Here is a 24057-nt window from a genome sequence, read left to right as displayed (position 1 = left end):
AAATATTTATCTTCCCTCTGGCCCATCGTGCTGCTCAGGACTCAGTGCTGTTAAACACTCTTATCACCTCATCGTTCTTATCTCCTGCGATCGCTGCCAGCATTTGGAGTCTGTCAATGGGAACGAGCCCTGCACCTTAAAAGGTGCCACAAATGAGCAGAAAGGAGATATGGGGGAAAAAAAATACCTTAAAATAAAGAGCACACGTGCTACCCCTCGAAAGGGCAGGGTTAGTGTAGAGGTTTCCTGCTGTGCTTGGGGAGGTGACTGAAGGTGTTGAGGTGAGGTCTCAGTGTGGAGCAGCACTCAAGGAGGTGTGGGGTCCCCTACAGACACTTGAGCTGGTGTGGAGGGTCCAGGCCCAGCTTCATCACCAATATGGGGTCAGGCTGGACCAAAGCATGGATTTGTTTTCCTCTTTCTCCACTGGTGCTGAACAAAACAGGTGAGATGGTGGAAGAGGCAGTGTCTCCCTCCGAGCCACCCTGCCACTGCACACAGCCTGGAGGGTGAATGAAGCAGCTCTGAGCTATCAGTGTTTATACAGCACTGCTTTTAAAACTGTCCCATGAAACCACAGTCAGACACTGCCAGTCAAAGTCTACTTGAAATGGCAAATTGTGTCCTACAGAGTGCACAGCATCTCAGCAGGTTTAGCCAAGCCATTTCCTTGTCTCTGCCCTTCAGTCCAGACCTTGTGTTAGGTTAAGCAGGGAACAGAAATTCCCAAGGAATGAACATGGGTTGGCAGCACCAGTATAATCCCATCAGCTATAAGACAGAATTCATGTGCAGCAGCCACAGTGCCACTTAGCAGATAAGACAGTTGGTCCATCTGCGCTCGGTCCATCTTCTCCCATTTCTCTTGCTTAAATTTCTCAGGAGCAGAACAAAATCCTGTTATCCAATAAGTTATCCACTGGTAGTTGGATTTTCATTGAGTGACATCTGTCACAGACCATGCATGTAGGAAGTACCAGTGATTTTGTAGCATCTTTGTTTTGATGGGTTTGGTAGGCATGGACATTGGATTTTCATCTCCCTTAAAGGCCATGCAGCTCAGCTGTCACTCTGACATGGCCAGATGTGCCAGGAGGCTATAGAAGCCACCAGGGGTGGCACATGGCATTAGGAGGCAAGAGGAAATCTTGGAATCGGATCTGTTGTTGGTCAGTAACATGTCTGGGACTGAGCACTCCTACATTTGAATGTGTCATGGTCTTTCCTTGCTGGTCACTTTCTGTCTGCCTGTGTGGGTTCTGCCATTTCCACGAGCTCCTCCTTTTTACAGATGGAGAATTGCTAAAAGGGCTCTGGGACAAGGGCCTACCAGTGCCTTACAAGCCTTTACAGAAGGTGTATTGCTGCTTTGAGCCTGGCTGCTCCCCTCCTTTGTGTTGAAGTTCACCAAATCAGAGCAGGTTTCCTCCTTTTTAACCTGTGACAATAACATTTTCTCAGCTGATACAGAGGCATGAAAGGGCACTTCTCAGAGGCATCCTGGTTCAGTGTTGGCCCAGAGCTGCCTATCTCCTGTTTCCCACTTACCTTTACTCAGCACCTTCTCTGGTCCATCTGCTGAGAGGATCCATCTGATCACTGCTGGCATCTCCTGGCTGCAAAGGATGTACTCCAGATCCCCTGTCCCTGGCTGATGCCAATGGGGTGAGGACAGAGGCTTGTACCTGCCCATTCCCTGTTTGGGATCATCCATCCTAACACAGACACATCTTGGGAGGAGGACCTTAAGATGCTCAAGAGGCCTCTGCTTTCTGTTGCACATCAGGAAATACCCCTTGCATCCAGGCCAGCTACAATTCATCTTCACTCATCTTCTGCATGTGGTGTTTGATTGCAAAACAGACACTTCAGTGCCTGGCAGGCAATATTTGTTTCACATAATATTTGTTTCACATAATTCCCACAAAGGGAGCTGTAATCCTGACTTTCACAGCCCATCTTTGATTAGTCTCCAGGTGTGACCATTTTGCTGTGAAGCCTCAGCGTGGCCATACCTGGAGCAGCTGGGTACATCAGGCTGCAATTAGCCACAGTGCTCCAAAAAGCCAAATCAAAGAGGGATTGAGATCAGCAGCTTCCCGAGGGCTTTCAAGGCCTTTAGAGAGTGACCACACTAGAGCTTTTTCCATTTACCTGGATTAAAATTTGTCACAGAGGAAATAGAAGCAAACAGCACGGCATCTGAGAAGTGTAACAAATAGCATTTGGCCATTGGGCTGGCTCAAAGCAGGGGGAAAATCCGCAGCGTAAATAAAGTGCAAACCATGTTTGCATAACATTGGATTAATAGTTCTTTTTAAAAACCACACTGGGATTAAAGGGATACATTTCCTATGCAGAGACCTGTGCTCCCTCCTTAGCCCAGCAGATGCCAGGAAGTACATCTAAGAGAAATAAAAAACCTTGTTATCCCCAGCCAGCTGCTGAAACAGCAGTGCTTTCTGCAGGCCTTTGGAAAAGGAACAAATGTCTCTAGGATTCCTGGAGCAGCCCCGTGTGTTTTAATAGGGAGTTCTGCAGCAAAGCACTCCCATGGGAAGGGGTTTCTGCTGCATGGCTCCAGTCCCATTCACCTGTGGGTTTTGTTGGCTGCTGTCTTGGAGGTGGTGATGCAGAGGGGAGCTGGATTCCCATCCCCCAGCCCACACATTTGACATCCTGCCTTTCCAATAACTCATTCGAGCGCTCCCGCCTCTCCTTCCCCAGCCCTGCTGACTATTTTGCTGAAGTCAGTGCTGGCCCTGTCACTCCTCCAAGCAGCCATGTGCTTAAGGAGAGCTCAGGAGCACTTGCTCACACTGCTTACCTTAGTGTGGAATAATCCGTGGATGCTGGCTGTGATTCCCTCAGCTCTTTGGTTTGTGGTACCATCTAATGACACCATTTGCATTGTGCTCCCCACAGTTTGGGCAGAAATAGGCTTCTGAAATGAGGCATCTTCAAGCACTGCTCTGAGCGACATGAATGGGACATAGTGGCACATGGAAGGAAAGATCAGACCCTCCCACCCCCTTGCCTGGAAAAGACATGAAATGGGCATTTAGGCAGCAAATACCTGTTACATTTGGCTTTTTATCCCTGTTGCTGCTGTGGTTGTTGTGTTGGTGCAGTGTCCCAGAGCAAAGCATGGCACCTCCCACCCCAAAACACAGGTCATTCCTAATTCTTCAGCTCAACAGGCTTAATATCAAACAGAATAACACACTGGGAAACCAGAAGACTTCCAGCTATGAGTGGAATTTCTACCTGTTTTCTTGTTCTTTTCTCTTTCACCTGCTCCAGAATCTACAGCAAACTGTAGAATTTGCACCTTAATCCCAAAGATGATGGTAATTAAAAACTTAAGTCCCCATAAACAGATGCAAATAAATTAAGGAGGCGAAGAACTGAATTAGAAGCTAATCCTGGTTGGGGTAGTGAAAGCAGAGGGGCCATAATTCTTTCCTTCTGTTATTTCACCTGTTCTGGTGGCAGGATGAGGCTGTGGCAGGGTGAGGTGCCTGGCTTTGCAGTGCTGGATGTGAAGCATCAACTGTGGTAGAGCCCTGGGGAGGGGACACAGGAGTCTGGGAAGGGGTCACACTGCCCAAAGCATTGCAGCTGATGCAGTGGCTCAAGTGTTGGCTGGACCAGGGAGCTGTGTGCCAACACCTACAAATCATACACTCTGCTTTGCCCTTGCGCTGCAGGTGTTTCACAAGGATGAGTTTGGCAGCTTGCTGTCATCCCTGAGCACTGTGCCCTTTCCTGACTTGACAAAACTTAGCCTGGGTATCAGGGTGGACCTAAATTCTGAAGGCAGGGACCTAAGATTTATTCAGGTGGAAGAAACTGGTTTTTTTTCCCCTTTGTGCTCCCATGTGCTGAAGAGCTCAGTGCACTAAGCTGTGTGAGCATCCCAGTGCTTTACCCCTCTCTCAGGTAGTTGGCCAAAGCTGGGTTTGCACTGAAACATCTTGCACTAAAGCACCAGGAGTAGTGAGAATCCCAGAGTGAGGCCATAGGACTGAAATCCTTCATTTTTATGGGCTGGAAGTGATAACAGTATGAACTGAATTATACTCACGTCATGACGTGATCCACGCACTCTTATGGGTGGATAGATATTGATTATCCATCAATAGGGAGTGATGGTGGATGATGATTCAAATCCCAGCTGTCAGGTAGCTGGGTGTCCTGGCTGTTTGTCTGGTCAATTAAAACATTGCTGGGATTCAGCCTATTTATTTAAAATAAATGGGATGTGTTTGTATTACCACAATGTTACCTACACCTCTAAAATCAAGTTTCTTTCTCTTTTTCAGGATGGGGAAGGCCAGACTGCACTCCATTATGGTAAGCTGCCTCTAAGCTTGGCTCTTCCTTCTTAGCAGTGTGGATTTGTAGCTGGAGTAAATGCTTTATAGACAGAAAACAATTTCCAGGAGAAAAATGAGCAAGGAAGCTGGATTTGATTAACCAGTGGCTACCTCCACTAGCAAATCCCAGGATGGTAGGGGTAGGAGAAAATTGCTGCCCTCCCTTCATTCTCCTCTGCAAATGTCACCTTAAAGCCTTCCTTTTCCCTCAATTAATGATGCAGATTTTCCCTGTACACCTCTGTGTCTCCAGGATGTTTGTGTGCCACCTGCAGAGCCAGGAGTGGCTCTGGTTAGGGTATGCCAAATCCCTTGGCCTTCAGGGAGGGTCTGTGCCAGTTTTAACAGGTTACAGAGGTCAGGGGAAGGGGACAAACAAGGTGGTCTCCACCTTCATGTGTCCTGGTGACAAACCTGTTTGATCACAGCTGAGAGAGCAGCAGCTTCTCTACTACCAAAATCAGCAGAGGCACATCACAGTTGGTGTCCCTCCTACAATTACAGGCTAATTAGATCTGTGATTTAATTGAAAGTTTGTTCTATCTCCAAATGAGAAAAGCAGAGACTGAAGTGATGTGCGTGGTGCTGATGTGCAGAGAATAGGAAAAAAGTATCAATTTAATCTGGATCATAATCTCTTTCCCAAAATTAAGACATAGCCAGTTATTGTCTTGTACTCTCTCTTGATGCCTGTCACGGTAATTAAGAGCATACTTGTCATTCTGAAGTGTTTGTGTCTTTCTCTCTCTTCTTGATCTCTCCACAAGGACATTAGCAGAATAGCAAAATTGCTTTGCAGACGTCAGTCCAAGGCACAGCATTTGGATCTGGAGCTCAACTCCCAGATTCCAGGGTCCCTGAACCAAGATTGTAGTTACAGTAATGTGTGATTTCTCCTATCTTTCCTGTAGGATACTCAATTTTTCAAATTCCTGTCACTGTGACAGGAATGGTGAATCTGTTGCTTAGCACAGCATTGTCCACAGATGGACAGCACTTAAAATGACACATTGCCTCTTTCTCTTCCTGAGCCATTCCACATTTGGGCATTCTCTCTCCTGGGAAGATGCTTTTCCACCTCCTGAGGGGTTCACAATAGATTGTGCAAAAGCATAGCACATGTGTAAGTTATCCAAGAGCACTTGCTTCTAGCAAGCCCAGTATGTGAAGGGAAAAAGGTGGATGCACCACCTAAGTTCAAATTCTTTGCAGATGGATCCCTCTGGCTGGGGACTGAGGCAGTTGTTCAACACAAGCAAACATAACTAATATAATGAACATTATTTCAGAAATAGTTTCTCTGATCTACCCTTCCAGCTCAGGTGTTTCAATAACTACAGTTTCCCAGGATTTTCTTCCCAAATCTTTGTGAAGTCTTGAAATTTTTTCTTCCCCTTGAGTATTATCCCCTCTCTCCTCCCTGTATATCACCTTTGGGAAGCCTCTCTGGGTTGCTGGCAGACAGGCCTGGTGTTCCCATGGGTGCCCAGCTGTCCCCAGGACATCCTCATTCCCTTTCTTGCTGATCTGGCCATAAATCACCCCAAGCTTGGAAACAGCTTCTTAAATGGGTGACTGGGTTGGATTCAAGTGGCTGTTGGCCTGAAACTGGAACTCACTGTCACCTCTCAGTCCCGTTTTGGTCAGCACTTCACAACTGAGTCATTAATTGCGGTGGGCAGGCAGGAGAGCTCCTATGGACGGACACCGGCTCTGAGCAGAGCAGTGCCTTCACAAGGCCCTCCCTTTTGCTATTCATGGAGTCCAGGGAAGGGTTAAATCCCATCAGCAAGGCAGCCCCTGCTTTTAGGGTGTCCGCATCCCTTTTTATGAGCCGGCAGCGTGGCCTGACAGCTGTCCTTGTGGTGACAGCTCTCCTGATTGCAGCCGGTGTCAAAGCGCATCCTGCTGGGGGTTATAAATCCCGGCTCCTTCCGATGGCCGCTGACCCCGCCTTTAATCGGGGGTTAAGCGGAGGCCACCGGGGGAGCCGCGGCTGCAGCCCGGGCTGTGCGCTCGGTGCTGAGCAGCCCCTTCTCCTCGGCTCCTCTCCATCCATCCAGCCACTCCCCAGGAACACTGAAATCATCGCTGCTGCCTCTCCCAGAGGAAATCAAGGCTTCTCCAGCAGCGGTGGCCACGTGGCTGTGGAGTGGGCAGGCTCCGTATCCTCCTGGGCACTCCGGCTTCCCTGCAAAGCACCATCTGTTCGGCTCTGTCTGCGCCGGGCAGGGCAGTGGGAGGGGATGCTGGAGGGGAAATAAATAATAAAAAAAAAAAAAAAAAATTCATCATCTGAACCCTGAGGATTAATGGAGTCGGGAGGCGAACTGCGCTGAATGGAAATTCATCTTCACCCGTGCCACTGTCAGGGCTGCCACTCTGGCCCTTGACAAATCGAGGGTCCCAGGGTGTGATAAATCCAGCAGCTGTGCTCGTCCCCAGGGATGTCCCCAGCCGGCTCAAGGACATGGCACCAGACGAGAAAGCCACCTTTCCCCGTGGGGAGCAGCTCCCCATCCCCAGAAGCTGCCACCGTACCTTCCTTGGCACCTCTGGAAGTCTGGTTTCTGCAAGGGGCTGTGCCTCCCTTCAGCTCAGCCTCACCCACACCCCCACCTGCTTCCTCACCAACCTGTTTCCCCTTTCTGACCCCTTTTTTATCCTTTCAATATAAACTCCAATCACACATTGAATTTATTTTAATGAGACATTACTGCTTGTCCTTTTGGATCAGTAGAAGACTGCAGAGTAATGCAAAAGACACTCTAATTACTAAAGGAGTCAGTCGGTTGCTTTATAAAAACACCCAAAATATGATTAAGACCAATTGCTACCAATGCAAGAGGAAGCTGCCAGCTTCATGGCCTTGTAAGGCAGGTTTTGGCTTCACTAGGGTCTGAGTTGCACAGGCTGAAGGGAAAATCCAGGCTCTGGGACTTCTGCCGATGTCAGCCAAGTCCAGCTCTTCAGTGTAAAGAGTTTTCCTGATTTTCCTGGTTCTTTTTCTTTTAGCATCCTCAGGTAAGACATCCTACGACAGAGAAGAGCTCAGGTTGAACTTGACTCTATCTTAAAGAAAATGAGGGTTGAAAAAACAGTTACCAGTAGAGGTGTGGGGAATAAAATGTGTGCCATTAACAGCTGTCCCAGGCCATGGGCACAGTCATATGGAACTGGTGCTCCAGGAAGTGGTGGCCTCAGCTATAACCCATCTGAATTTTGTGCAGAGAGAAGGGAGGGACAAAAGCCAGGAGCGAGGCAGTGCTGAAGATGTCGTGCCTGGGATGTGCTGCCTGCTCCCCGGGAGGTGCAGGAGGCAGGTGAGGGCCAAGGGCTTACAGATCCATTATAGATGGTGAATGCTTTATAAATTCTGGGTACAGAAGCAGGCAGGGAGTGCTTTCCCAGGTGGCACTTTGGGGTCCCTGCAGTGCTGCAGTAGCACTCTGGGGCCCTTCCCAGGCTCAGCCTCCAGTCCTGGATGGGAATGAGCCTTAGCCAAGCTGTCCCAGGGGATGCCCTGCAGATCCCTCAGCTCCCAGCACCACTGACTGGACTGCAGGCTCTGGGTGCTGCTTGCACCCCCTCAGTACTCCTGGTTTTGCATTGCTCTCGCTCTGTCCTTTCTCCTTCCCGTGCACTGTTGGATCCACGGCGATACTTTGTGTTCTGAGCTCTGCCCCGCCGTGCTCTGCCGAGCCGGCGTTTCCTGCCTCCAGCTACAGCCACCGCTCCAGAAACGCCCAGCACCGCCGCCTCTGCCAGCATCCCCGCACTAACCCTTCCCTTTCCCCCCTCCAGCTGCCACCTGCGAGTTCCTGGACATCGTGGAGCTGCTGCTGCAGGCGGGAGCCGACCCGGGGCTGCGGGACCAGGAGGGCTGCCTGCCCGAGGAGGTGACGGACTCCAAAGCCATCACCCGGGCTCTGCAGCAGCACGGCCCCGGCCAGCCCTGAGCCCCGGGGCACAGGGATGCTCTGCAATAAACACCCCTTGCCCCGCTCCCTGCTGCCCTCCCCAGACACCTCGGGGGTTCCAGGGGACCTTTTAAAGCACAGGGTCTGGCTGGGCTCTCCAGCGCGAGGGCCAAGCGCATGCCCTGAGCAGGATGGCATCAGAGCTTGGCGTGCTCTGACCTTCATCAGTATTGAGGGGGGAGGGAGAGGGGAGAGGGCCTGGAGGAGGCCCCAGGTGTTATTTTAATGTATCAAACACAGTACTGTATGGGCTGTCTCACCAGAGCAGCGTGGGCTGACCTGTCGGCTCCTCCGTGGGGATGCAGGGCCAGGTGAGATGCTCATCTCTCCCGTTCAGGCTGAATTTTGGTTTGTTTGTTTGTTTTTTCCCTGGGTCCAAACAAATAATATAAATAAAAGCACAGTGTTGGGATCAAGCCTCGATGTGTTTGTTTGGTTTTGGGTTTGTTTTTTTTTTTTTTGCAGAGGGTGACTTGGAAGCCATAAGAACAGGAGGCAGCTCAGTGCAGCCACAACCCTTGGGAAGTTCTGCTGGAGCTCTTGTCCTGGGGAGGGAGAGCTGCAAAGCCAGCAGGGTCATACAGGTGTCTGTCTGTCCCTCTGATTCTCACACAACTCATGTTGCTAATCAGCCTCTCCAAGCTGACAGGACTTTTACCCCTTTGCTGAATTGAATGGTTTTAAACACCACCTCAGCAGCTCCTGTTGTGTGCCCATCCCTGGAATGGCTCCTCCAGGGCTGAGATCTGGTAAGAGCTGAGCACAGATAAGCCTGCACCCACCCTGTCACCCATCTGGATCTGTCTCAGACACTTCATGATCTTCTCAGCTGGTCAAGTACCCAGAAGGAGGGAAAAGTTGCCTCGTGGCCATGGCCGAGTGGGCGTGGGATGATTATGGGGTTTGGTGCTGCCTCATCAGAAAACCCCAGCTGGGCCCACGGAGCTGCCAGGGTGGGTTTGTGCTGTGGGAGGAGGCTGCTGCTCTGGGTGGGTGTGTGGCAAGAGGAGTCCATGGCTTCCCTGTGGGATATTGTCATGAGTTTGCTTTTCCCAGACAAGATTTACAGCCTGGGGGGCGCAGAGGAAATATCCATGGCTGTGACAGGAAGCTGCTTGCCCACTGGGTTCTGCAGCACATCCAGTCTCGGGAACATAACTGGGAACATTCCCTTGGCTAAGGAGTGGCTGGGCACACATGGGCCTTGGCCCCTCACAGTGTCTGTGGCTCCTGCCAGCATTTGCTGACGCTGACAAAATCACTGTGCTGGCTCCACCACACCACACACAGCACAGGCTCCCTGCTGGGGACACAATGGCTTGGACAGGTTATTTCCCAATAACTTAATATTAAGCAAGACCCATCCATGGCTTCTGCTCCCCTTGGCCCTGCCCAGGGCAGCTGCAGGCTGGCTCATCACAGCCTGGTGATTTTGCACCTGGATGCAGATGAAGCAAGGATGCCATCCCCAGTAGTGGGGTCGCACTGACTTTGGTGGCACCAAGGTTGGGGACAAGCAAGGCCACCTCTCTGCAGGGCAGTAATGCACAGCCACTGCCTGGCTTGATGGACACGCTGGGTAATAAAAAATCTCTCTTAAAGCCAGGATGAAAAGCAGCAGCCACGGTGCTGGTGCTTTCAGAGAGCACATTTGGGGCCGAGTGCTCAGCCCTGGAGATGTTTATAGCACTTTAGGTCTGTTTGTGAGGTTGGAGCCTTTCCAAAAAAAAAAGAAAGCAGGGGTGGGGGTGGGGGGAGGAGAGAAAGACATATATTATTGTTTATAATCTGCTTTATTCAGCCAAACCTTTCCCCCAGCAGCCTTGTGGATTGCTGTTAAATCCCTTGGTGCCTTTAACTACCGATACAGAAAGTGGTTAATGTGCATTCGCCCTAAGCTTGGCATCTACTCCAGGAAATCACTTTAATTGAGAAGCATTAAATGTTAAAATGATTAAAATATAGAAAGCCAACACACAGGTGCCCATGGAGGGGCTTGGAGCCCTCTGTCCCTTCCATCTCACCTGTGCCCGCCGAGCGCTGTGGTGGCACAGCCAGGCACCCACTGTCACTGCTGCCAGGGGGCAGGAAAGCTGTGCCACCTTGGGCTGCCATGTGGCAGCCATGGAGATTCCCACCCAGCACAATCCAGGACACAATGACCAGTGCCACTTGTTCCATCACCAGGGATGTCAGTGCCACCATCCAGACACGACCCCGGCAATCCTGACCCCAAAGAGCCAACAGTGCTGGGGCAGGTGATGCCAGTGGTGAGCACTGCCCTCCCACTGAGGAAGAAAATCCCAAAGACAGAAAATCCCAAAGACAGCAGCTGCTAAAAAGCATCCCGAGTTTATTTGCCATCGCTTTCCCTCACGGCGAGGGGTGACTGTACACATCTCATGCCAACACACTAGAGGCAGGGTACAAAAGCAACGCCCTGGGCCCGAATCTGGGGGCAGTTTGGGGGGGATCATTTCTCCCCCAAGACATGGCAATAAATAAGGTTTTATTCTTTAAAACTTTTTATCATTATTCTTTTCGTTGGGTTGTTTTATTTTTTTTTCCTTTTTATTCCCCCAGGAAACAAGACTCTCACTTTCTGGAACTGTACAAAATTTACACAGCGAGGGGAGGAGGCATTTGGCCTTGTTGAAGGGGGATGGGAGCAGCAGGCACAGCTCTGCCCCGTCCCCCTCCCCACCAGGGCCGGGAGCTTGGCACGAAGCAGCACCCAAGGCTGGGGAGGGGGAGGCACATGGATGCAGCTGGGGCAGCTCCTGCAGCACCAAGGCACCCAGCTGGGGGGGCAAGGAAGGACAAGGACAGACCAGTGATGTGCTTTCTCGTGTGGCTTTTTTTTTTCTTTTTTTTTTTCCTTTTTTTTTTTCCTTTTTTTTTTTTTTTTAATTCTTTTTTTTTTCCCTCTGTTCTGCAGCCTCCACAGCTCTGGAAGGAGCCTGGACTGACTGGATCCACCCCCAGCCCTCCCTGAAGGGCAGCCTGGGACCATCAGCATCACCCCAGAGACAGAGAGGGTGCAGGGACCCCATGGCCAGGGCATCCCTGTGGGGCTGGGGCAGAGCTGGGCACCCTGGGCAGGGAGTGTGGGGCTGGATCTTATCCGTGGGGCTGAATGTCTGAGGGTCGGGGGTGTGGCTGTGCTGGGGGACATGGGCATGTGGCTTTTGAGCAGCAAGGGCTAGTGCTGAGTGAGCCTGGCCAGGAGCAGACCCATGGGGCTGGTGGGATGTGCCAGAGCCGCCGGGATCCTTGCTGGCCGCCTGCACTCACCCTTCAGTACCCACGGTACCGAAGGAGGAGGATGACCCCCACCAGGAGCATCTCACAGCCCAACCTCCCCTTCCCACCACCACGCAGGTGCTTCTGCTGACGACATTCCTGTTCCCTTGCGTGGGAGGAAGTTTTTTGCAATGCCCTCAGAGCAAAGGTTGCCCACCTCTCCCGCCCACCGCTCCAGTGGCTGCTGTGCAGGTGCCAGCCCCAGGCATCCCGGCTGGCCCTGCCATGGCACAGCGTGCCCAGCGGGCAGCCCGGGCTGGACCCAGTTTGTTTTTATTCCTTCCCCTCGCGTGACCATGGTACAAAGCAGCGACGCTCCTGCGTGCCCGGGGATGAATCACGGCCGCTGGGCCAGGAGCAGGCAGGATTGGCCCCTGGGCAGCGGGGACACGGCCCCGGCAAAATAAACCCTTCTACAATATAGACTTCTCTTTCTGCGGAGGCTCCGGGCAGCGCCGAGCTGCGTTTGAACACCATATGGAAAAATAACTCTTGAGAACAGCAGCGGTGCTGGGCAGGGCTGCGGGGCTGGCGCGGGGGCCGGGACGGGCTCTGCCACCCCCGATTGTTCTTCTCTCCCTCCCGCCGGCCCCGCCACGGCCGGGTCCTCTCTTGTGCTTACACCCAAAGGCATCCGTGCCCCCCGCCCGAGCACAGCCACCCCGGCCATGGCTGTCCCCCCTCCCTGCAGCCCTCCAGGGCCGATTCCCATGGGATCTCCTGGGAAGCTCAGCCGCCGGCGGGCGCCCTCGGTGCTGCGCTTGCGGGCCGGGGGGAGCGCGGGGGCCCGGGGCGGGGGCGAGCAGCTCTTAGAAGGGGGGGTGATCCATGTCGTCCAGCCAGGAGGCCGGGCTGGTGGGAAAGTCTGGGTACCCGACGCTGCTCCCCGTGGAGATGTCGGAGGTGGGGCCCCCCCCGGCCATGGCCCGCAGCGTCTGACTCACCCCCTGCGCCCCGTGGGCCAGCCCCAGGCTGCCGTCCATGGCGTAGTCCAGCCCGTTGAGCAAGGGCCCGTGCGCCGGCAGGGAAGAGATGGAGGACGGCGACTGCGGGAGGCCGTAGGGGCTGCCGTCCCGCAAGTCCTGGTACGTCTGTCCCGTGCCCTCCATGGAGAAGCCGCCGTTCAGCAACTGTCCGCCCGCCACGTCCCCCACGGAGCCGTAAACCCTGTTGTTGTTGTTGTGGCCGAGCTCGGAGAGGATCTGCTCGTCTGCCGGGGACAGGAGGGAGAGCGGAGGCGGGGGGTGAGCGCCGGGGGCAGCCCCGCGTCCCCCCGGGCCCGCTCGGCCGCCGCGCTCACCGCGGAAGCTGAGCTCGCTGTCGCTGACGCCGCAGTCCTCGGCCGAGCTCTCCTTGTCCAGCTTCCCTCCCCCGCGGCTCCGCTTCACGCTCTTGTAGAACTGCCCCCAGCGATGCCGCCCCGCGTCCTTCTTCAGCCGCTTCTCCTTGGCCCGCCGGTTCTGGAACCACACCTGCAGCGGGCAATGGGGACATCGCTGGCACCGAGGCACTCCCGCCACCCTGGCAGCCCTGCATGGCAGCACCCCTGCAATCCAGCGCCTCTGCAACCCAGCACCCGTGAAACCCAGTGCTCCGGCATCCCGGCACTCCTTACATCGCCAGCACCCCTACATCCATCCCAGCACCCCCACATCCCAGCATGCCAGCACCCCGGCACACCAACATCCTGGTATGCCAGCATCTACACCCCCCTGCAACCCAGCATCCCTGAACCCTGCAAACCTGCATGCCAACCCCCCAGCTCCCACATCCCCCTGCAACCCAGCACCCCCGAACCCTGCAAACCTGCATGCCAACACTCCTGCCCCCCAGCTCCCGCAACCCCCTGCAATCCAGCAGCCCATCATCCCTGCAGCCCAGCTTCCAGGCGCCCCAATGCCCCTGTGACCCCTGCATCCCCTCAACCCAGCCCCCCCGAGGCTGCATCGCCCTTCTCTCGGGGCAGGGTGCAGAGGGGCACCGCGGCCTCACCTGCACGACCCTCATGTCCAGCCCCGTCTCGGAGGAGAGCTGCTCCCGCACATGGCGGGCGGGCTTGGGGGAGTTTTTGTAGGCGTTCTTCAGCGTTTCCAGCTGCTTGGCCGTGATCGTGGTCCGGGGCCGCTTCGCGCCCGCCTCGGAGTCATCTGCAAGCCAAGGAGCCGGTACCAGCCCCGAGCAGCAGCAGCAGCAGCAGCAGCAGCAGCAGCACACCCAGGGGAAAATCTCCCCAAAAGCGGCTGCCCCGGAGCCCCTTCCCGCGGGTAACCCAGCGGGTACGGAGCCCCCGAGCGTGCCGTGCCCCTGGCAGCCTTTTCGGGGTGCCTACCGTTCTGCTTGGCCGTCTCGTAGTCCTCCTTGCAGACCAGCCGCCCGTCCTCCATCAGGTAGAACTCGTCGCCCGTGGCCAGCTGGCGGCTGCAGATGATGCAGGCGAAGCAGTGCAGGTGGTACACGAAGTCCTGGGCTTTGCGGACCACCTGGGTCGGGGGGATGCCCTGCTGGCACGCCGTGCATTTGGTCCCGAAACGCCTGCGGGGGGAAGAGGGAGACCCTGAGCCCCCCGGCTCGGTGGGGTTTGCCGGGATGGGGAGCGGGAGACAGGGCAGAGTTGAAACCAGCGATCAACCTTATTATGCATGACACTTCACACGGCGGGGGTTTATCTTCCTCAGAGTGAGAGACCAGCCTAATGGAGCCGAGGAAGGTTTGATTTTAATGATTCTTTTAACTAATGCTTATAGGCTGCCTGATTTTTCCCCTGCAAGGACAGTACATATTTCATCCACATTAATACCAAATAAATTAATTACGCCGCCCCGCTGGCATGATGAATCCCGGATTAATGCAGAATGATGGGGCTCTTACACCGTAACGATGGCCTGACAGGGGCGTGGGGTGGGGTGGGGCACGAGCAAAGCTGCCAGCAGGGCTGCAGGGAGTGTGCAAGGTGGGGGTGAGAGTGGGACGAGAAGTGTGGAAGGAGCACGGTGCAAGGAGGGTGGGAGCAGAAAGGTGTGCAAGGTGTGAAAGAAATGTGCAAGGATGGTAGAGGAAGCTGCAGGGAGTGGGGAAGGTTCGTGCAGTGAATGTGAGTGTGCAAGAATGGTGCAGGAAGTGTGCAAGAGAATTCACTGAATGAAGGGTGACTCGTGCCATGAAGAGGAAGACAGAAGTCAGTGGTTGTTCCACTGGTGCTTTTGGTAACAGATGCTGTGGGACTGAGCTGGGGCAGATCCCCACCTCCCACTGGCTCCACAGAGCTCTGTGAGGTTTCCCCTGCTCCCCAGAGCAGCCCTAAACACCCCAGAGCAGCACAGAGCATCCAGGTGGCAAAGCTGTCAGAATAAATCTGCCCCGTCTGCTTTGAAGGAGCAGGAACAGGAACGCCCCGAGCAGGAACAGGAGCGCCCCAATCCCTTTGGCCCCAGCCCGAGGCTATGGGGACAGGCAGTGACATTTGAGCGCCCAGGGAGTGCAGCCACTCCAGGCACCTCTGGCTGTCCCCTGGGGCCTGAACAGCCCCAAAAATCACCCTCAAGCCCCATGACTGCTCATCCTCTCCGGAAATCCAGGGCACAGCCACCACAGCTGTCACCACAGCTCTGAGACTGTCCCTGAGCCACCCAGGTGTCACCCAGGGATGGGTGGCAGGTACTGGGCATGGGTGGTGCCAGGAGGATTTTGGGGTGCTGGAAGCAGAAGGTGAGAAGGGAAAACCTGGTTTGTCTCATTTTCTGGATTTGTATCCTAAAGGGAGAGTCCCTGGACGTTTGCTGGGGACACCTCAGCTCTCCTGGAGTCAGAGGGGAGGGAAGGTGGGAGAGGAAGGGGGAAAGTGGGAGAGGGGTGGAGAGGAGATGGACAAGAGAGAGGGAGGGAGGGATGAGGAAAGGATAGAATGGAGAATAAATGGAGGATAAATGGTGGGAATGGAGGGGAGGAGGAAGGAGGGTGGGAATGGAGGGAAGAAGGAAAGCAGGAGTGAGAGAGGGATAGGATGGACAGAGGACGCTTTTCTGCTCCCAAGGCTGAGCTGGTGCCCACTCTGCAGCCCCCACCCCCTGCCCCTTCACCCCCTCTCACAGAACACTGTAAAAGCCAATTTAACAACTGTCCCCACACCCGAGGGTGCTTCCACTTCATCTGGGGACACGGGGCCCGGGACAGCAGAGCCGAGGACCCAGGGCTGCAATTCGGGGGAAGGAAAAAAAAAAAGAAAAAAAAAATCAAAAATCGATCTGATCCTTTCCAAAGCAGCTCCTGCATTGCCAAGTGCCTCCGAAGTTGGGCTGAAATCCTCACGTGCCCTGCAGGTTCCCTAGCCCGAGATCAATGAGCGGTTAAGGAAAGGTGAGGTGCGAGCGCCGAGCTGCTATTGATTGGCACCAAATAATCCAGGCAGGACCTCATCTGAGAAAGTCGCTGATCTTTCAACTCCAATTAACATTGATTACCCGCACCTTTTGGGCGACTATTTAAATGACTCGGAGATTAATAGGCTGGAAAATATCACAAGTGAAGTGTTATTACCCAGGCTGGAGTGGCCGCTTTGACCGTCTCCGGGAAGGAGAAATCCGAGCTGCATCTTTGGTCCTGATGCCTGATGAGGATCTGGGAGAGCCTGGGGATGGGAAGGCAGGGAAGTCCTGTCTAGGGACTGACCGGAATGGCTTTAGGATTGTGGTCAGGGGCGGTGTGGCTGGTCGGGAGCGGGAGGTGATGGCACAAGGGGGTGGCTTTTAGTCCTCGAGCTGCTGCATCCAAGCACTGAAAGGCACCCCCCGGCCGGGATCCAACCCCCAGCAAAAAACCTTCTCTATCCCTTGGGAAAACTCCCAAAATTCACCGGCAGCCAGGGATCAGAGCATCCTAAAGGCAAAGTCCATTTTTAATGGGGAACGGGTTGTCCTGTCTCGTGGGAGCAGGGAAATGCCAAGGCTGGGGCATCGCACATCTCAGAGGCAGCTGCCAAGGCAATCGAATGAGGTTTTCACGCTAATGGGAGCAAAAAAACGATTAAAAAAAAAAAAAAAAAGAGGTAAAAGGTGAAGGTAGAGAAACAGCATCATCAAATCCCGAGGAGGCGAGGGAGGCACTCGGGAGGAAGAGGCAGCGCTGCCGGCGCCTTGCGCGGGTTTCTCCTGCCCTCTAGCTCCGAGCGGGGCCGGGGCCACCGGAACGGCCGCGGGATGTCACCCCCGGGGACCTGAGCACCAGCACGGGGGAGGGACCGGAGCACCGGGGAGAGCTGGGGCTTTGCCATGGTTACATCCCAACAAGCAGCACCCACCCGGCAGCCGCTGCAAAGCGCCGACATCCCTTTATTGCCACAACAACAACAACAACAACGAGCTGTGTGAAGATTTTTGGAGAAATTCTGCTTAAAACTGGGCTGTGCGCTTGCTCCGCGGGCAGGGAGGCGCTGCCTTAGGGGGGTGCTACTCACTTGAAGAAATCCTCCTTGCAGTAGACGCTGCCGGCGCGGGAGAAGCAGCGCTCGGCCAGCTGCATGTGGCAGTCGGCGCACTTGAGGCAGGAGCTGTGCCAGTGCCGGTCCAGCACCTTGAGGATGAACTTGTCCAGGATGTGCTGGTTGCAGCCGGCGCACTGGGGGATCTCTGCCCGGAGAGGATGGAGAGAAGAGCAGCGTCAGCCACCGCAACCCCTCGGGGCTCCCAAAACCCTGCCCGGCCACATCCTGGGGCTTTTGGGAGAGGCCGCCCGCAAATCCCCGCGCATCCCCCTCTGCAAAGCTTTGCCAAAAGCCGATCCCGGCTGGATCGAACAGACACACACGCGGTGTTTTTCCTTCCTGCGCCCCGTTTTTCAGGCCGTGCTTTCCTCTCTGCCACGCGTTTTCCCTGCCTGCCTCTCCCCGCCTCTGGAATGGCACAACCACCAAGCAGGGGCACCGCTCATTGCCCCCACTGACTCACACGTAGGGAAGCAGATGGATTTGGGGGAAGAAAAAAATAAAAAGGAAAAAGGTTTTAAAAGAAAAAAATATTAAAACAAACAAGCAAGCAAGCAAACAAACAAACAAAAAAAAAACACCAAGCAGAAAAAAAATTTTAAAAATGAAATTTTTTTAAAAGAAGAAAGATTTTAAAAAGGAAAAAATATATTTAAAAACTACAAAAAAGGAAAAAATATTAAGAAAAGGAAAATTATGAAAAAGGGAAAATATTTTTTCTAAAAAGGAAAAAGGTATAGAATGAAAAAGGTTTTTAAAAATGAAAAAAAGAGATACGAAATAGGTAAAAAGCAAGGAAGATAAAAAAGGGGAAAGATTTTTTTAAAGGGAAAAATATTTAAGAAGGAAAAAATAATCACAAGAAGGAAAAATGTTTTTTAAAAAAGGAAAAGGAAGGAAATGTTCAAAAAGGAAACCGGAAAAGGAGAAAAGTAAGCAGAAACAAAAAAAAAAGAAAAGCAAAAAGAGGAGAAACAAAAAAAAACGTGAGAGAAGAGAGGAAAGGAATGGTACAAGGGAGGAAAAGAAAAAAATGAAAAGGGGGGGCAGGGAGAGAAAGGGGAAAGGGAGAGGAAAAGGGGAGAAAGGGAAAGAAAGAGGAAGGAAAGGAAGAAAAAGAGGGGGAAAAGAAAAGAAGAGCGGGGGGAAGAGGAACGAATGGGCAAAGGAAGAAATAAAGAGCGGGAGGAAGGAGGAAAAGAACACAGGAAAATCTCATATTGCTACAGCCTCGAACAACATTATTTCAAAATCCTTTGGGGCCCTGCCACGTACCTCACGTGCGGGCAGCTGATCCCATCCCTGCCCAGGCTGGACACTGCAATCCCCCCCAGACCACGGCTTCTGTCCCATGAACCGCGCCATAAATTAAAAACTAATAATTCTACGGCTTCTAGAGGTGCCTCTCTCCCTTCTTGGTTTGGGAACCCCGGGACGCTCCGCTGCCCTCCCTCCAGCACCACGATTTCCAGGCTGGGTGTGTGGAGCCCGATCGGGAGCAGCGCGAACGCCGCTGGCACCGGCGGGGGCACCGGCCCCAGGAAATCCTTCTGGGTCGTTTCATAAACGCGTGTGCATCTCCAGGAGACACGTTTTGTGTCTAAATGATCATTCATGTGAACACGGGTGTGTTTGCATGCACCCGTCCTGCACTCTCGCAAAGCCAACAAAGAGATTTCCCTTCCTAAAAGCAGCGACGCGGCTCAGTTTCAACAAGCAAACAACCGCAGCAGAGAATAGGATATCTCCCTTCAAATTTCCAAAGAAAACTAATTTTTTTTAAGAGGAGACCGATTTTCCTCCCAATTTCGCTGTAGATGCACGGCGCCATCCCCACGCACAGGTGCCTGTGTGTGCAATGATGCCTGTGTACGCACACGGCATGATAATAATAATAATAAAAATAATAATTTCAACAATAACAAAAGGGGGAACTGCCAGGGGAACCAGGAGATATTTTCTCTCTGGTTTGCAGAGAGAAAATATCTCAAATTCAAGCCCCGCACCCTGCTTTGTGCTATGCCACAGAGGCAGCTGCCTTCCTGCTTCGCATTTATTGCTCTCGTTTTACCTGAATTATTTTATAGAACAGGAATAAAGTTAATGGGTACAACTGGTACGTCAGGAACGAGGCGCTGCCAGGCTGTCTTTGCCCACCAGCATTCCCTGTTGGTGTGCACGGGGTGCTTTGGATGCTCCTCGTGGGGGGGACACAGCCGCGGGGTCCCCCCTCTCCACCGGGGACCACGCGGGCGATGCCGCAGCCTCGGTGCCAACCGGGGGAGGGGGAAATGTGGAGGTCCCCTCGGCCCCGGGAGGACACAGCACACGCACACATGTGCATCCCGGGCGGGATTTGGCCGTATCCCCACGAAAGCCCGAGGGCAGATCCGCAATCCCCCCCCGCCTCCTCCCCGCCTCGCCTCCCACGCACGGGCACCCGAGCCACGGCCTGGCCCCCGCCGCCGCCGTGATTTATGAGCGGCGGGTCCACCTTCCCATTCCCCCCTCCCCGCCCCTCTCCCCGACGGGAAAAATCGGAGAAATATCGATTGAAACGAAACAAACTGGCCGGTGGCCGCAGTAATCCCCCAGACCGCAAAAGGGAGCGGGGGGAGATGCGGGGGCAGCGCGGGGCACAAACAGCCCCGGCCCTGGGGCTGAGTCCTGCTCCGGACTAACAAATCCCAGCTCTGGGGCTGAGTCCTGCTCCGGATTAACAAATCCCGGCTCTGGGGCTGAGTCCTGCTCCGGACTAACAAATCCCAGCTCTGGGGCTGAGTCCTGCTCCGGATTAACAAATCCCGGCTCTGGGGCTGAGTCCTGCTCCGGACTAACAAATCCCAGCTCTGGGGCTGAGTCCTGCTCCGGATTAACAAATCCCGGCTCTGGGGCTGAGTCCTGCTCCGGATTAACAAATCCCAGCTCTGGGGCTGAGTCCTGCTCCGGATTAACAAATCCCAGCCCTGGGGCTGAGTCCTGCTCCGGATTAACAAATCCCAGCCCTGGGGCTGAGTCCTGCTCCGCTCAGGGGCAGGGATGGAACCCATGGGGGTCCGGGAATACGGGGGAAAAGAGGAGCCCAAAGGGGCCCGGGCCGCCGGTACCGGAGCCTGCACCGAGCCTAAGGAAAGCGCCAGTCCGGGGATTCCTTCAAAAGTCTTTCTGCGGGGAGGAAACCTCATTCCTTCACATGCAAAAAGCTTCCAATTCATTTCTGTGCTGCGGGCAAACGACTTTCTCGGCGGCGATCAATCACTCCCCCGCTCCAGCCCCTTGGCCGGAGCTTGCCGGCAGCCGGGCACTGTTCCCGCAGCCTTTGGCACAAGTTTTGACTCCGGTGAGATTTGCAAAACAATATTCATAAATAACATTGGGAATTTTATTTTGAACAATCCCGTCTGCAAGGCTAAGTGAGGCCTGTCGGGAGGGTGGTGGGGGTAGAGGCTGCTCGGCTCCCCAAAATCCTGCAGGAAGAGATGCTGTAGGACACAGCCGCTGCTAAAATAAAGCTGATGGCTAAAGAGAGAGGAAAAACTGTGATTTAATAGCGATTAAAAATTGAAATGTCACGGATTTTCCTCTCATACGCGATGAAATATCGAGGTGCTGCTGGGGGCTTCTTCGGAAGGGGTTCCCTGCCCAGGGAGAATTTCCTGTGGCTCGGAGGGGGCCGTGTTCTGTGGCACTGAGGCAGGATCAGGCCCCAAATCTGTCACGACATGAAAGCAGGTGGCTGGGAGCTGGCAGCGGCCGCAGGGCTCAGGCTGGGGCAGCGGGAAAACCACAGGAGGATGATTTCCAGCAGCCCAGCCTCATCTATTTTCTTTCTGCCTTTTTTTTTTTTTTTCGCATAAATAAGTATAATATTAATTATTATTATTGTTAACAATAATAATAATAGCATTACTAGAGATACAAATAGCAATATTCGTAATAATAATAATAATAATAATAATAATAATAATAATAATAACAATAATAATATCTCGTTGGATTATTTCCTGCTAATTCTTGATATCCATCAGTCAATACAGGAATGACAATGTCATGGGCAAGGGAGTTTGTTGGCCCCGGGAAGGGCCAGATCAGGGAGCTATTCTGGGGCAATGCAGCTCCACGGTGGTTTGGGCACCTCATTTTTCTCTTAAATCAAGGGATTCCGAGGCCATAGAAGTGACCCAGCGACCCGGAACCGGCCTGACTCGGGATACGGTGGTGGGACAGACCCTGCGTGTCCCCGTCCCTGTCCCTGCACCGGCTCTGTGCTCCTGACCGCGATTTCCCTTCCCCTCTGCTGCGGTGAAATTGGCTGAACGGGCCCTCCTGTGTAACCCTCCCGCAGCTCGGCAAAGGGACCGGACCGAACCGGGGGATAACGGCGACAGCTCCCGCGGCAAGAGGCAGCACCGAAAAACCCACGGAAAACGAATTCCAGCCGCCCGGGGGGGCCGGGGCCCGGAGCGGCGCGGAGGCTCCGCGGGGAGCGGGGGGGACCTGTCCCGGAGCGGGCCCCCCGTGCCCCCCGTGCCCCCCGTGCCCCCCGTGCCCCGGCCGGGTCCGTCCCGCCCCTCCTGCACCGCCCCGGGTCCCTCCCCTCAACTTTCTGGGCGCCGCTGTGGGGAGGGGGCCGAGCATCGCCCCGGTGGCCCCGGTGGGGTCCCCCCCATTCCGGGAGCGCGGCGAGGCCCCGCTCTCGGGAACGGGGAGAAATAATCATAATAATAATAAAAAAATAACAATAACAACAACAGCAGCAGCAATTCCCGCGCAGGTGGCCGCCCGCGGAGGCCCCCCCGGCCGCCCGCCCGGAGCCCCCGGGCGCACCGGGGCACGGCCGAACCCCACCGGGATCCACAGGGAGCATCCACAGCGCCCACGGGACGCCCCCGCGCGGGGCTCGGCCCTGTACGAGCCGCAGGGGGGACAGACAGCCCCCGTTGATCACCCAAGCTCGGCTCCAGCATCCCCCCTCGGGGCGCGCCATCCATCCCCACGGGCTCCATCCAGCCCCGTGCGCGCCCCACGGACGCGCTACCTGTGGCTGCAGGGCTGCCGGCACCCACAGAGACACGCAGGTGAATTTTGGATGGACGCGGGTGCGGCGGCATCGCTCAGCCAGGCTCGCCATCCCGGTACCACCCCGGTACCATCCCGGTACCATCCCGGTACCGCGCACGCACCACCCTGGGCCCCTTCCCACCGCCGCCTGTCGCGATAAACGATATCAGCGGCTGTCGTGCGCTGCGCGGGGCGGGCGGGGGCCGGGGCCGCACTCACACTCACCCTCACACACACACTCACACTCACACACACACTCACACTCTCACGCTCGCACTCGAATTCACGTTCACACACGCACAGCCGGAGCCGCGCCGTCCTCCCCGTCGGGGCCGGGCCCGCATCGCTCCGCTGCCCGCCCGCCCCGGGGCACCGCTCTCCCTCCCGCACCCTCCGCATTTTCGCGGCCGTGAACGGCGCTGCCCGCTGGGGAAAACGAACGGAAAGTGCAGAACGGGAGCGAACGGGAGCGGAGGCACCTGCCCGCCCGCAGGGCGCTGCCCCGCCGGCCCGGGGCCGCCCTTGCGGCAGGGAGCGAAGGAGGGAGAAGAGAAAAGCGTCCTTACGTTGCACCGGCACACCGAGGATCTCGGGAAGCCCCTTGACAGCCCCTTCGGCAGCGAGCGCAGAGCTTTGCATCATTTTATTGGCCCGGGGGGCGGCGGAGGGGAGAGAAGAGGGGCGGGAGAGCCGCGGGCCGGGCCGGCGGAGCCCGGCGGCGGGAGGTGGCGTGTCCCGGTGCCGTGTCCCGGTGCCGTGTCCCGGTGCCGTGTCCCGGTGCCGGTGCCCGCCGGTGCCGCCCGCCTCCCATTCATTCCCCTGCGGGGAGCGCGCCTGACGTCACCGCCCGCAGGGGGGCGGGGGCGGGACGGGCCCCCTGCAGCCAATCAGCGCCCGCTCCTCGCCGCCGGGGGCGGGGCCTGGGGCGGAGAGGCGGGGCTTGTGAGGCGGGGCGGGGCCTGCGGGGAAGGGGCGGGGCCGGTCCGGCGGTGCCTTTGGGGACAGAGAGGGACAGAGAGGGACGAGCCCAAGGCCGCGGGCGGGCTCCGCTCCCGGGGCTCCGGGACCTGCTCCCGCTCCATGGAAGGCGCTGGCGCGTCCCCGCTCCGGGCACAGCCCCCGCCCTGTCCCTCGTGCCGCTGGGAATGGAGGCTCAGCCAAGGGGCTCTTCCTTGGCTCCGGCGGACGGCGGCGCATCCCGCGGCACCATGAGCTCCTGCCCAGCGGCTGTCACCCCGCCACGGCCAGCTCTGCTTCCACAGGGCGCTGTGACACATCCCTGGGGCCCGTGCCAACGGTGCCTCCCCAGGGACACCTCTGGGCACGGACAGAGCCGGCCCAGCTCGGCAGCGCTGCAGCGTGCCCAGCCTGGCCGCCCGCCGGCCGTGGTGGCACAAGGGTGGCAGTGCCGAAGGCCTCGGTGTGGCTGCGGCCATCGTGAGGATCCTCGTGGGGCTCTGCTGAGGGAGAGCCCCGAGACAACGCAGCCCCCAGCACTGATGTGGCTGCACCTGGCAGCCGAGGGCTGAGCAAGGAAAGTCGCAGAAATGGGGCTGAAGTTAGGGTGGGTGCCCCCAGCATCGCCCTTTCATGCTCACCGTGTCACCAGCTCGGGGGCAATGGTGCCAAATGTGCTGGGCTATCCCGCTCTGCTCAGGGAGCAGGGCGAGAGTCCCGAGGTGGCGCACGGCAGCTTCTGGCAGGTGAGGGAGGATGTTCACCCAGCCCAGAGCACAGCTCGGGTGTGCCCATGCCAAGCCTTCGTTTCCACACTGTTAGGAAGAGGATTTTCCCACCTGAAGAAAACCTGAAACCCTGTCCCGTCAGGAAATCTGCAGATGGGACAAGTCAGCAACTG

At 55.6% G+C, this 24057-nt stretch overlaps 2 protein-coding genes across 2 annotated transcripts in view; one reads left to right on the top strand and one right to left on the bottom strand.

Annotated features, from left to right (window-relative positions):
- ACBD6 (acyl-CoA binding domain containing 6) overlaps positions 1-8775 on the top strand; it is an 82960-nt gene extending 74185 nt beyond the window's left edge. The window contains exons 7-8 of the mRNA XM_066555533.1: positions 4326-4356; positions 8184-8775. Of these exons, the coding sequence (XP_066411630.1) occupies positions 4326-4356; positions 8184-8338 (186 nt within the window). The 3' untranslated portion in view covers positions 8339-8775. The remainder of the gene's footprint in view (positions 1-4325; positions 4357-8183) is intronic.
- Positions 8776-12471: 3696 nt separating this feature from the next.
- On the bottom strand, positions 12472-22856 carry LHX4 (LIM homeobox 4). Its single transcript, XM_066555946.1, has 6 exons — positions 22766-22856; positions 17112-17283; positions 13992-14194; positions 13655-13809; positions 12963-13134; positions 12472-12872 (listed from the first exon to the last, which is right to left on the bottom strand). Exons 1-6 carry the CDS (start codon positions 22839-22841, stop codon positions 12472-12474), a joined length of 1179 nt encoding a protein of 392 aa, XP_066412043.1. The 5' UTR covers positions 22842-22856.
- Positions 22857-24057: the final 1201 nt, after the last annotated feature.

Source organism: Molothrus aeneus, chromosome 9, assembly GCF_037042795.1.
Source record: "Molothrus aeneus isolate 106 chromosome 9, BPBGC_Maene_1.0, whole genome shotgun sequence".
NCBI classification, from domain to species: Eukaryota; Metazoa; Chordata; class Aves; order Passeriformes; family Icteridae; genus Molothrus; species Molothrus aeneus.
This window is presented reverse-complemented; position numbering and strand designations above follow the sequence as displayed.

What these genes read in the sequence shown, in the direction of transcription:
- LHX4 (XM_066555946.1), bottom strand. Translation starts at nt 22,841, where the DNA reads ATGATGCAAAGCTCTGCGCTCGCTGCCGAAGGGGCTGTCAAGGGGCTT. An exon ending in TGCAAGGAGGATTTCTTCAA is followed by an intron (nt 14,195 to 17,111) that starts GTGAGTAGCACC and finishes TTCCCCCCGCAG; the next exon opens with GCGTTTCGGGACCAAATGCA. An exon ending in CGAGACGGCCAAGCAGAACG is followed by an intron (nt 13,810 to 13,991) that starts GTAGGCACCCCG and finishes CTTGGCTTGCAG; the next exon opens with ATGACTCCGAGGCGGGCGCG.